Source organism: Apis laboriosa, unplaced genomic scaffold (assembly GCF_014066325.1).
Source record: "Apis laboriosa isolate Shangri-la unplaced genomic scaffold, ASM1406632v1 scaffold151_cov152, whole genome shotgun sequence".
NCBI lineage: Eukaryota > Metazoa > Arthropoda > Insecta > Hymenoptera > Apidae > Apis > Apis laboriosa.
In genome coordinates, this window is record NW_025221867.1 from 214,917 (window position 1) to 229,268 (window position 14,352).

General features: G+C 32.9%; 2 protein-coding genes across 4 annotated transcripts in view; both read right to left on the minus strand.

Annotated features, from left to right (window-relative positions):
• Positions 1–1,120: 1,120 nt before the first annotated feature.
• On the minus strand, positions 1,121–6,552 carry LOC122710737. The gene has a single exon (XM_043928778.1). The coding sequence runs from the start codon at positions 6,428–6,430 to the stop codon at positions 5,921–5,923; it is 510 nt and encodes a 169-aa protein (XP_043784713.1). The 5' UTR covers positions 6,431–6,552; the 3' UTR covers positions 1,121–5,920.
• Positions 6,542–14,352, minus strand: part of LOC122710736 (insulin-like growth factor-binding protein complex acid labile subunit) — a 434,244-nt gene continuing 426,433 nt past the window's right edge. For all 3 annotated transcript variants that reach the window (XM_043928776.1, XM_043928777.1, XM_043928775.1), the window contains one exon: positions 6,542–8,209. In XM_043928776.1, the coding sequence (XP_043784711.1) occupies positions 6,542–8,209 (1,668 nt within the window). The remainder of the gene's footprint in view (positions 8,210–14,352) is intronic.

The window sequence follows — 14,352 nt, forward strand, 5'->3', positions numbered from 1 at the left end:
TTATTTTTAAAAGTATTTATTTTTAGAAATCGAAGAAAAAATTATAATTAATTTTTATTTTTTTAATTACTATTATCTAACTTTTATTTAATCAAAAATTCAATTTAAACAAAACTAATTGTTCATTAAATTAATATAATTTAGAAATATTTTGCTTAAAGAACAATTTTAAATAAAAATTGATATCGAATATCGTGGTTTATAATTTTAATAATATTATAAGTTTATAATTTTAACATAATAATAAATAATATAATATATAGATATTTATAGTAAATATGCATTGCAATAAATATTATCAAAAAAGGAAGAAAGAAAATATCTTTGAATAATGATTAAAGATATATTGAATTTCTGTCATGAACCTTTTAATTTCCTACTTGCACATCTCAATAGCTTAATAATTCTTTATAAATTTGCTTACATCATAACTAAAGAAAAAGAAAAAAATATTTATTTTACAGAGCATATTATTTCTTCTATTATAATATGAAATGAAATTAATGAAAATAAAGATACTATTTAAAAATCACATATAATCGAATATCAAAGAAATCACAATTATAGTAAATGTCAAGAAAAAATGGGAAAACTATGATTTTAGACTAATCCAAGCAAGACATAATCGATTTAGAACCAGAATTCTCCAATTTTATATTGAGAAACAAAAATTTTCCCATTTTTTTTTTTTTTGCAAATAATAATCTTGAAACTTATTTAGAATCGAAGCTCATCCAGAAGCCTGAGCTGGAATTCATCTTTTCCATGCTCAGGATCAGCGTGCAGGAGAATCGATTCAAGATATAATCACCTTTCTCGACCGGGGTGACCATAGAATTCCATAGAGTACATTCAGATAGAAAAATAATCTCGTCAACAATCTTATTATCTATTTTATTTTATATTATTTTAAGAATCAAAATTGAATATCAATTTCCAAATATAATAATAAGAATTATTGATTTGAACTTTTCGAAACAAATTATTTAAATATTTTAAACAATTCAAATAAATTGAGTTTGTTTAAATTCATCGAAAAAAGACACATATTACATATCACATACCTATTTTAAATTTAATTCCTTTTACGTGTGTAAAATAAGTATATATATATAAAAATTCGCATAAAATCCACAATCATCAATTTTATCATCGTTTCAAAGTTTGTAACCTTTCTTCTATCGATATCCTGTATAACAATGGAATGAGAAAAAAATTTTTTAGAAACTTGAGCTGCAAAAAAGAATATCGAATATCGTGGATCCATTGTCCATACCATTGGCCAGTCGATCGAAAGAGAGATATTGTTCCCGTTGGTTGAAACAGGATTTTTATGGGTATCGAGAAACGAATTTAAGGCGTCTCACTGTTATTTTTTTATAACGAGCCACCAGAGCTATGAATCCGCTTTTTCTCTTTTTCCATCCGTTGATTCTGAAGATCGAAAGTATCTCTGATGCTGTTCTATAGGGATATTGATACATATAACTATTTATATCGTTATAGTCATATAATCTCTAATAATTAATGAATATCGAAACGGCGATGAACTCGAGGTGAGGCAATACCCGTAAATTTGGTTACCCGAATGGTTTTCCTTAATTCTTGAGGAGATACATATGTATCTAGAGAATTCAGAAGTTAATCAGTATAAATCGTATTCTGTTGAAGAAATGATTTATATAATTCAAAAATCTTTTTATTCAAATTTTCGATTAACAAATCAATTCAACAATCAATTTAATTGATTCGCCAAGCGAAGATTTAAAAAAATTTTTGAATAAGTTAAGTAATAAACTTTCAGATTACGTGATTTTACATTGATCGACTTCTGAACCCTTCATCTAACTTTTCAATCACATGAAAAATATATATACACGTCTTACAATCAAGGAAATCGTAAGCGATATAAACGTTATTTACAATCTCGAGATATAAGTCCAAAAAGTTCTTTTCGTTTTTTTTTTTTCTCTATATAGATCTTCATTTTTCTAGAATCAAGATGGATCGTACTTATATACTTCAATGATATTTCGTCATTTATAAAATTTTATACACAGACGTTTTATTTCAGACATTTATATACAAATTGTATCAAACTTCCATCTTTCTGGATTATATTCTATTTTTCCAAAATGATTTTTGATTTTATTTATTGCCATTCAACACAGGCAAAAAATATAACAAAATTCAAAATAGTTGTACATAATGAAAAATATGAAAAATTCTTCGCCTCAACCGCCATAAAATAGGAAATCTGTACATGATACGTTGCGTCATCGGTCTCGAATATACCAACAAATTTTTGTTACTAAAAATCATCAAATATTATATAATAAAAGATATTTATATACTTATATAAAGATATTTTCTTAAAAAATCAGAAGGAATCTGACTTAAAATATAAATGAAAAATCATGTTTCTCTGTTTTTGCCAAAATCGTATATGTAAATAACGAAAAGAACTTTTGAGACGATCCAACGTGTATCGCGGATATTTTCTTTCAACCCGCAAAAACAGCGAGTTCTGGATTCTGGAACGAATGGACGAGAGCAGAAAGTGTGAGAAGAAAGTCGAAGAATTCTATTTACATCGAGTATGTTACAATCATTTTTCGATGCCTGCGGCCTCGTCTCATCGCGGTCCATAATTGTTCCATACGCGTGGAACAATAATTTTGCATCGAGATATCTCTCGAGGATACTCGGATCGAAATCTACCCGAGTGGAGGGGAGGGTGAAAACGACCACCAAAATCTCTACACTTCGAAACGTACATGGCTCTGATGAGTAACAACAGAAATCTCGAGCTCCAAGCTCGATCCATATCGAATTCGTATTTGGTGAAAAACGATCGCGGGAGAGCGCACGTAAATTGTAATATACGTTTCAATAATTTGATAAGTTTTTGCTTCTAGTTGTTTAACAGTGCGGACCCGATGTCGTGCAATGGATATTATGTTTTTCCAATCAGTTCTCGTGAAAAAAAATCGTTTTATGATTATTATCGTTTTTCGCAACTATTTTTCCCTTTTTCGTTGAAAATATCGCGGCAAACTTGAAGAGCAAAAATTTGATACAGAGAGGGGTTTATTATCGTGGTTGGTATTTTGATTTGCGAAAGAAATTCGAAGGATAAATAATTTCGATTCTATGGATATTGACATTGGATAAGATATGCCTCTGCATCGACGAGACACTATATAAATTTATTCCTAATTTATGATCGAGGATATTGTGCGAATTATTATGTCACGCGTTCGTATATTCATTTTTAAAATAAAATTTCTAAAATTGATTGTTTAGAATATATATATATATATAGGTATAACTTTATGTTAGATGAGACCATGTTATGATACATGTTTCGTTTTCCGTAAACGAGAGTATTTTTATAGTTTTATAGTAGATTTTTTTTTTTTAAATGTATCATCGTTTGATGTCTGGAAAACGAAGAATCTTTCGGTGAACGCTCGATCACATTTACTTTACCTCTCAACTAGAAGATTGATCCTTTGTTAATTTATTCAATTGATTATAAATTGCAAATTTTATCGGTTTATTTATTTTTTTATTATTTTGGTGATCCAATTTTTCACATTCTTCGATCAAAATTATGTCAGCGGAGAAACAACAAAATTAAAATTACTGGATAATGGATAACTTAGTTTAATAATTAAATTGATATGTTATAAAAGAAAATGTATTATTTATTCGAATAAAAAATAAGAAAAAAGCGATTTTAATTTATAATGAAATAATTTGCCACTTAAAAGAAATTAATATAAGTATTTGAAAATAATACTTAACAGTTTAAATACTCATCTTATTTAAACAATATGTCCAAGCTTGAACGAATGAATACGAATGAAAGACATATCTTAAATATTTAAATAAAAAAATTGTTTCGAGCGGTCGTTTTAAGTACAATAAAGTAACGATTTGAAAGAGGACGATATAATGTGTTGTCACCTTGAATAGTTGAAATCTAAGTTCACGATCAAATTCTAGTTTCACGAAAGTTCTTCCCCGGTAGAAGAAAGTTTATGTTCCAGATTTCAATGAAGGGCAGAAGAATATTCAGTTGAACGATTATTTTCGAGCTTATAAATTCCTTCGATTTTATCACGTAGATTATCGTGTAACTACACGTTATCGAACTTGAGATCGTCTTTCTTTTTTTTTTCTTTTTTTTTTTTTTATTAAGTAATTTATTCAATGGTTTAGGTATAATTAAGTGGTCGACTTAATATAACGTTACATCGTGGAGGTTCGTGTGAGCGTTCATTATGAATCGTACTCAGAAAATAGGTGTCTCGTTACAAATTTGTAATTCCATTTTTTTTCTTCTTTTCCCCCCCTCCCTTCCTCCCCATTTTTATGCGATTAAATTTTAGAAAATATCTATACAATAATTTACAATTACTCGATCTTCCTTCGAGACAAAAAATTTACTTATCCCCAAGGGAATATAAAGCATTAGATATAATTTTCCTTTAAATAATATAGAAAATACAAAAAGGTATTACGGATACAAGTATAAAGTTCTCTAATACCACGCCAATAAATACATATACATAATAAACGCTGGGAATAAAATGACGCAACGAATCATTGAAATCCCCAATAGAGTATTCTGAATACGATTTTTTTACGTCCTCAAGATTACTCGCATAAGGCGCTTGAAAATTCACCGTAATTGTGCAATATAATAATAATTCCCACAAACGTTCATTGTCGGAATCGTTCGTGAACGATAGAAATGGCGGTGGAAGCGTGATCGATATCGCTCCATCTTTCTCTAAAAATGACCTTTACAAACGACATGCAAGTCCGTATAATCGAGGCATAAGTTCCGCCCGAAACTTTGATCTTTCTTCCTCTTTTGCCTTCCTTCCGGGTTTCGTCTTTCAGCGATCTTCAAAGTCACCGATGCCTCTCGAACACATGATGGAAACGATCATTCTATAGCTGTCGCACGTAAAAATCGTTAGTGGAGCAACGAACACAGTTCTTACTTCCATCGGTCTTTTGACGCGGCTCTTCTCACTCGCCCACCTCCTTCAATCCGATTCATCTTGCTTTGCGAATCTCGTTCCTTTTTCACGGTACAGCCCTCTTAGTCCGCGTATTGCGCTATTGTAAAACGGATGCCCACGTCCAACGAAACGTATCGATACCTTCTCACAATTCTCATAATAATCAGAATTTTTATCCCTTTCGATGGATTTCCTTCAAAGCCTTCATTAATCCTTAACGTTTGATCCGTATGCACGATTTGTTCTCCTTATTACGTTTTCTTATTCCCATTCGGGTATATGAATCTTTGCTTTCATTAAAATAACTTCGATGTGTCTTTCTATATATTTATATATGTATATTTCTTCCTGTTGATCCGTAATTTCCATCGGCACGATTTTAAAATTAAACGTGGAGATTTCCCATTGTGAACACCGTTCCTGTACACGACGTAATCAGAGAAATTCCTATCGACCAATAAAAGATTATAATTTGATTCGAAATTTGCGTGGTCGCCGATTCCAACGAAGACTGGCAGACAGATGATTGGAATGTACCAATGTTATCATCATTAACTTACTCGTCGAGTTATTACGTCGTTCACCGTACGCCCGTCGTAATCAGTCTTCAATTTGATTTAGCTGCGAGTTCGCCAATTCCATTCGCGATTGTACCGGCGATTGTTCATCAAATGCTTCGCGCAATGCATCCTTTCCCTCCTCCACCATGTCTCATTTACGCAAGAGAGAGTCGGACGGAGACGCGTGAACCGTCAGAGTCCCTCCCCCCGCCCTCCCCCACCTTATTCGATTATTTCAGTCTTCGATTCAATTCACTCGGCCTCCGATGCGCATTACCGAAACCCTTTAGTTCACCTTGTCACCCGCATACATACACTTCCTTACGCTCGATACGTGCCTATCTCCATATCCATCCCGTCTCGCATCTCCATCTCCATCTGAAGTTCTCGGTGCTTCTCGGACCGATGTGGGACGGATTGCACATCTCGATCGCGACTCCTCTCACGAACCGACGATCTGTCCTTCTCGCGCGGAAAGTGATGGTACTGGTGGGCCGCGTGGCCGTTCATGGGCAGGGTGGGGTAGGACGATTGGCCGCAGGACGACTGGTGTCTCGAGGGTAGCGGAGGTGGCGCGTGATGGTGTCCAGGTATGCCGTTCTGAAGCCTCGAGTCGTTCTGCGCCCTTTCCGAGGTGTTGTCCGGGTCGCGGGGGGGTAGATGGGGTGGCTGGGGCGTGCGGCGCAGAGAATGATTCGAATAATGCAGTCTGCCACCGCCTGTGGAGGAGCAGTTGTCCCCCGGGACGGTCAACGGCGTTGAGCCGTCCTCGATGGCGGTTGGACGATGGCCGGACGTCCCGGAGTTGGGCAGCGTTCCCGGGCGGCGCATTTGGCGCGCCGTCTCCCCGTCGATGTAGGTGAAGCCTTCGGCGAGAGTAGTGCTGCCATGGGGCAAGAACCAAACACCGCCGGTTCCAGGGCTCGCCGCCCGAAGTTCTAGCTACAGTTCCGTCACTGGTATAGGCTTGATACCAGCCGCTATCTGGGAGTGTTGTTGCTGCTGCTGCTGTTGCTGTTGTTGCTGTTGCAGTTGTTGCTGTTGAAGGTGGTGATGGTGATGGTGAGGCGGGATCTGTTGCGGTTGAGCTTGATGGTGATGGTGATGATGATGAGTGTGGGCGGATCTGACGATATACTCGTCGTCATTCGAGAAGGTCTTTTGATACTCGTGCTCCTTGCGGGAGATACCGCGGTTCTTCCATTTGTAGTCTTTCAACGCATCACCAAAGCGTCTGCGACATCTATAGTAGCCGATCAGACACACAGCGCAGAAGAAGGCGACGCCGGCCGTGCTGAGGGTGGCCAGCAGAGCTTGTTTCCTTGGGTCGGAGAAAGCGCAACCCAATTCGTCGGGTGTCATGCCCTTTATAGGTTTCCCTTTCGACTCGGCTGGCTCCAGGCACAACACAGGGCTGGAGTTTCTTGGGACAAGAATCTCAGATAACCAGAGCAGGCTGCAGTCGCAGACCAAGGGATTCTCACTCAAGTCGAGTCGGCGAAGCTCGTTCCAGGCCACTAGAGATTCCGAGAATCCGGTGAATGCGTTGTCGCGCAACATCAAGTGCCTTAAGTTGGGTAACCCGGCCAAGGAACCGTCCTCCATTGTAGTCAGCCGTTTGTTACTATTCAACACGAGTGTCTCTAGATTTGCATTGTCCGAAAACGCTCCTCGTTCAACGGTGGTTAATAACTTTGCCGCGGATATGTCCAGTTTCTTCAATTTGGACAGGCCTTGGAAGGCACCCGATCTCAGGATCGTGAAGAAGTTTTGGCCCAGAGTGAGCTCCTCGAGCCGAGGCAGAACGGCCAATTGTCTAGTCGGTACTTCTCGCAATTTGTTCCCATCCAATTCCAACGTGCGTAGAGCGTTCAGACCGCGAAAAGCGCTGTCGCTTATGTTGTCCAAGCCTGCACCGGTAATGTCAAGCACGGTCAATTGTTCCAGTCCCCTGAACGCGTCGTCTGGAAGTGACGAAAACGCGTTCCAACCTATGTGCAACTCGGCCAGGGCATTCAACGGAGCCAGAGCCGGAGATGGAATGGTTTTCAACTGATTGTCGTCGAGGTGTAATACTCGAAGCGTGCCCAACTTTTGAAAAGCACCCGGCTCCACTTTCGATATGCGATTTTTTCCCAAGTCCAGCTCTTCCAACTTCGATAACGAGGCAAACAGGCCATTCTTCAGGTTTTCTAAATAGTTATCACGTAGATTGAGCACCGTCAAAGATTTTAAACCTTGGAACGTCTTCTCGGTCAATGCCGAGATCTTGTTGTGTCTTAGATGAAGTTCCACCAGTTGCTTCTGAGCATCGAAGCTCCCATTGGGAATGGTAAACAGGTGATTGCTCGACAAATCGACGTTCTTTAAGTCCCCGTAGAATTGGAACGCGGCTGCGTCGACTATTTTTATTCGATTTTCCTTCAACACTATTCGCTGGATACTTGGATTCAGAGCAATCGGTATGACATCCAAATTTGCTCCTATACACGATACCACGAGGTTGTCGTCGTCGCAGATGCAACCGTTTGGACAGATTGCGGCCGTGCCAAGGGTGAACAAACCAGCCAGTATTAACAGATGAAACAACGTCACTCCGCGTCTTCGTACCTGAAAATAATATAAACAGCGGAATTATAATCCGAATTCTTCGATTATAGCTTTACCATGAAAATGATAAATTATTTAATGATAGATTATTTTACTCTAATAAGGATATATAGTTTTGTTCAGTATGCAAAGAAATAATATTAAAGACAATTCAATTGTGGACAACGATAAAAATTGATAGTTCAATCTTAATAAAGAAATATAAAATTAAAATAAAAAAAAAATTCTGTGAATCAATCATAAATTAATTCCATCCTAAGAATTAAACTAAATTTTATATAATAAGTTATTATATTTATACTAATTTAAATTTAAAATTTAACACTTATTATAAGTATATTAATTAAAATTATGATATTAACCTCATTCTATTACTGTTATATAAATATATTAATTAATTTTATTTATAGTACTTAAATTTTATTCTTTATGTTATAATTAAAATCTATATTTATAATATAAATCTTACCCTACTATAATTATATATATATTTATTAAGATATACATATTTGCTATTATGTTACACGTTCTATGTTAATATAATACAATAATACAATTGCCGTTCAAAGATATTTATTTACGGCTTCAATTACCACTATAAACTTACTAATTAAAAAATCTTTTTAACTTGTTTAGTTTGTTTAACTTGATAGTTATAATATAATATATAATAGAAAATACTAACGAGAATCGCGATAGCGCTTGAAGCTATCTAGCGGCGGTTGTTGTTACTATAGAAGACTGATCATGAAATGGTTATGATTGCAGCCACCTAGTGGCGAATAGATTAATTAGAGACTGGTATTCGCAGTGTATGACACGTTAAATGTAAAAATAAACAAGAAATAATTAAAAAAAAAATTGATTTAAATTCCATGACAGCAAAGCGATCGAATTTTCGAATATGTCGAATATTCATAAATTCGAATATTCATTCATTCATTTTATAATTATCTTTCTCTATAGAAAATTTATTCAAATTTACTATTATTTGATTTTTATTTCTTAAAATTGATCGCTTATAATTTTCAAAAATGAAAATTATAAATATCTTTGGAATAACATTTTTTTATTTTATATATTTCTGATATTTAGCACTTATATTAAAGCTAAGAAATATTATGCGAATAAATAAATATTTATTTTTATGAATCATCAATTGACAATATATTTCAGCATTTCGGTGATTCAATTTGCATAGAATATATTGAAATTGTTGCAAATTGTATACAATTTGAACAATTTTAATTGTTAAAGGAATATTTTTGAACAACAATGTGCAATGTGTACGTTGAAATCATTTTATCAATCTTCTATAAATAAAATATATAAAAATATAAAATCTACATGAGAATGTTGCAATCGATCTAAAAATTTAAAGAAATTCATTTTATTGAAGAATAGCGAACTTCGAAACGTATAAATCATAAATTATCTAATTTGGAATAGTGTCACGTAATACTTGTGTAAAACGAAAATTCGTTTCAGAAAATGGCTCTCTTCAAGAGGATGACGCGCGATAGAAACGAGTCCCAGAAGATTCATTCGAAAGCTACCTCGATTCAGTTTGCAATGAATGTTCCGTGAAATTAGGCTCGCTGTTCTACAGGGTATTCTACTTTAATTTATTATAATATAGCTAAACAAAAAAATATTTTAAACGAAAATTGTTAAACGAAATTCAGATTATGAAATTCAAATTTATATTTATTTTTTCTCCATATATTTTTATTTTTATTCCAATAAAGTTATTCTTTTATATTTCAACCAAAAGTTCCTTTGAAAACAAGATATTTTGACAACATTAATTCAGAATAATATGACAGTAGCTTTGAAAACTTTTTATGAAACAATTTTCAAAATTGTTTTTGAGAAACGAGTAAAACATTTTATAACTTTTCAAAGAAAAAATAAAAAAATAATTAAAAACATAGTAATTTTATCATAACAAATTTGGAAATTTTATTATTCTATATAGACAAAACTATTTGAATATCGATAATATATTTAAAAAAAATTTGCATCAGATACCAAGCGTGATTAGACGATGTTGTAATTTCGTGAAAATATCGCGAAGACTCTTTACGTTTGTTTTTATCATTGGTAACAAAAAAATTTGCAAAGAATGTATCCATATAATAAATCTAATACGAATTTGACACTAGCTATAATAAAATTAATAATCAAATTAATTAAAACTTCATGTTTAAGATATATCTCGTATAATAAATAAAATATTATTATAAATATGTGTAACATTTATATGCATGTAAATATATGCATATATATCTTAGAAATCAAATCATTTTTTTTGTACAAAGAATTATTAGTAAAGTATTAATATATTCGTAAGAATCTTTGGAAATTAATTCTAGAAGCTAAATCAAACACAAAAGTTATACAAAGTTACACAAAAATGTTGGTTGAACCTTATTTATTAAATTATAAGCAATCTAAGTTTGCGTTTGGCGAAGTGAAACTCTAAATAAAGTAAGATAGCTCTGTCTCCGTCATTTCCTTCTGTCTCCACCTCGTTTCATCTAACGAAAACTTTAAATTGCTTATAACTCAATAACCAAGCCTCAACCAACATTTTCGCATACCAACTTTTGTGTTTGTTCTGGCCTTCAGAATCGATTCTCCAAAGAATGTTCCACGAATATATCGACACCCTGTATATCGCGAAACCCCTCTTCCCCTTCCTACTTCACTTTTGCTCGGTCAAACTGTACAACTGTATATTAATCCGTAATCCACGAAAAAAAAAAACGTGGAAAACGCGAAAATAGGCTGCTTGCTCCTAACCACATGAGGCACGATTGCAACGTGTCAGCCGTATTAAAGCAAAAAAACGGGCACATCATTAGAAAAGGATTATACATTCGCGGGGTCACCGGTACACTTGACTCCATTACTCATTTCCCCATTTCAACCGTATCACGAGATTCGGCCTCCGTTTAATGAATCAAGGGCCTCGAACGTGTTTCTGATATCATTTATTCGAGCATTTCTGCATATTTGCCGGCGGCACGCACGTGTTTCGTGTGCAAATCTTTGTACGGTGAATAAATTGGCGGCACGCTTTCAGATACCAAGCGTGATTAGACGATGTTGTAATTTCGTGAAAATATCGCGAAGACTCTTTACGTTTGTTTTTATCATTGGTAACATCAAAGATATATGGTAAAATTCGCTCGTTATTTGTTTTTATTTAACGAGCACTTCTTTTTTTTTTTATTGTCATTCAATTGGTGATTGATGTACTAGTTATTTTTGATAGTAATTCTTATCTTTAGGAGAGGCATTACAATTTTAATCAATCTTTTGGTATCGTGGAATCTATGTAAAACGTTGAAATAGCGAAGAGAATAAATTTTAAGAGCGATAATACTATAATAATATTACGTGATATGTAATAAATATTCGAACAAATGAGTTGATAGTTAATAATTTATTTTGTTGTTATAATATATTGTCACTACATATTATGTTACAAAATATTTTTATAATATGAATAAATAATATTGAAGATTTTTTAATATTGAATTTTCTCTAAAAACATATTTATCATAAAGTGCTTTCAATATTTACAATTTACAATTTAATTATGTGTCATTTTCATTTGTATATTATTCACTATTCAAAAGCCATTCAATGGTTGAAGTTGCATTCAATGATCCAACAATAATACGGTGAAACTTGTGTTGCAAATTTAATATCATATTTATCATTATAACTTATCGAATATAATACAAAAGATATATCAGTAATATAAAATATAAGAAAGAAGAGAACATTTTAAATCAATTAATTTCAATACTCTTTAAAAACATGCTTTATACAATGAATAAATTTGAAAAATTTATACAGTAGCCATGATATAAGAGAAACTCATTAATTTGAAATCTTTCTTCATTTAAAAACATAAAAATTCTTTGAAATATTATCCGAGCTATTATTGCGCGTCATCTACTCGCTATTAAATAGAGTGGCAAATGAATTGATTCTTAAAAAAGCTCTTTCAACAATCGACTTTTCGCGTATTCTAATGCAATTGAAAGTTAGACGGTGTTAGAGATCGAACTTAGGGATCGAGAATGGATACAAGTTTTGATTACTTTAAGACCGGTAAGCAGCTTTCTTCCTCAGCGTTAAATTCGATTTCTATCTTGCTCGGATGGTAAGGAAGAGGCCACATCGGTAATGCAACGGAGAGGTCGATACAATTATATAAACTCGGAAACGAACAAGAATGGAAAACGATATTACGCGGTGTGTGCGAAAGAAACGAAAACATTTCGAGCTTTATGAAAACTTCGTATTATTGTCTAACTCAAATTCACGAACTTTATTTCAATCGTGTCAGTTATTAAGAAAGTCGCCGAAGTTGGTAATGCTAATGCGAAATGGAGGTTAGGTTTAACTGCGTGAACAATGCATTAATCAATCATAGCGACGTAATCGTAATAATGGTGACGTTTAATGGCGACATAAAGGAGGGGAATTTATTTTATTGCGGCCAGAAATGAGTCAATAAAAATGTACAAGGGGCGAAACAGTGCGAGACCCTTTGCTAAAAACAACTTTGCAGTCTGACCTAATACGAATTATAATAGGATTAGCCAGAGATAACGGTACAGTTACTCGGTATTGCGTGAGTTCACAAGCATATAATTATGATTGCGTTGAGATGCAAATGGTGTATTGTTTCGGTCAACGGAAACAACGGGTTACGTTATTATTCCAACCGTGTTTGGTTAAATTATCTTATGTTAATCCAATGAAATCATGTTTAGGGACGATTTCAATTCAGGAATTATGTCTGTCGACGATCTTCCGGCGTGGATGAGGGAAAATATCGTTTCTGCCGATAGTTTAACGCTTGAAATACGGAATATCAAATATGAACGGGTTGCAAGTGATCCAGTAGATTCAAAATTATCAATCTATTGGATCAAAAATGAAGGAAAATCGTAAGGATTAAGCGAAACATGTAATTGTTTTATTATTTAATTTCTTGTGTATTTTTGAATGAATATAATATATATAAGATTGTTGAATAAATATAAACTTTTTTAAATTTTGGTACAAGAACAAAAGAAAAGTTTTATATATTCTATTATTTAATTTAATGTAAATAAAAATTTTCAATCTTTTGGAGTTAAGTTGTTTTTTCAATAATGAAATAACTTTTTTTATATACATAGAATATTAATATATTAGCGAAATATTTTGAATTATCGATTATAGAAACCAAAACAAATATAAAGTTGATAGAAAAATATTAATCCTTATTTATTAAGTAATGAAATATAAGTTCACGTTAACGAAGAGCTAAATTAAACTTGTTCCACTTTATTTCCATCTGTTATCTTATTTTGTCTTTGTTTTGCTTCATTTAATCTGTACTCCGTCCAACTTAATAATGAAAAAGTCTTAAGAGACATTTTTGTATATCAATTTTTATATTTATTTAAATTTAAGAATCTTTAGATCCTCTAAAAATGTCTCATAAATATATCAACAATAAAATAAATATATTTTAACAGAAATATTATTTTTGATAAAAATAACTTTTTATTCACTAGAAAAGTTATGAATAATAAAATGCACTAAAACTCCTTTTACATGATTCACTTCACACAATAAGAGCTCATATTAAGAATTCATATTCACGTTCATATTTAAGCATTCCATGAAATCTTTTATGCGTATGAATGTATACATCTTAGACATTCATATACTGCGAATACAAATGAAACAATGCTTGATAATAATTCATGTAATAACAATTCAATATCTAAATTTTAAATAATTAAACACTACAAAAATTTCGATCATATAAATGAAGTTAACAAAATTCTAATTTAATTTTATCTTTGTGTCTTATTTCTATTGAAAGAACTTCAACTAAATCAATTCATTAGCAATTTATGATTTTTACGTGTATACATGTATTTGTATATGTTTGATTACACATACATTCGTATTAATATAAAATCATATAGTTAAATATAATCGATAAATTACTACAGATAACAGATCGGCAATTAATCAGAATAAAAATTATAAGTGAGAGAGAGATTGTGCGAACTTGGATTGCTTATGTCACAAACAATAGCAGCATTAATCCCATCGGGCGA

Bases quoted from the DNA above. Each gene is read 5' to 3' on its own strand.
- LOC122710737 (XM_043928778.1), bottom strand. From the start codon at position 6,430: ATGCGCCGCCCGGGAACGCTGCCCAACTCCGGGACGTCCGGCCATCGT.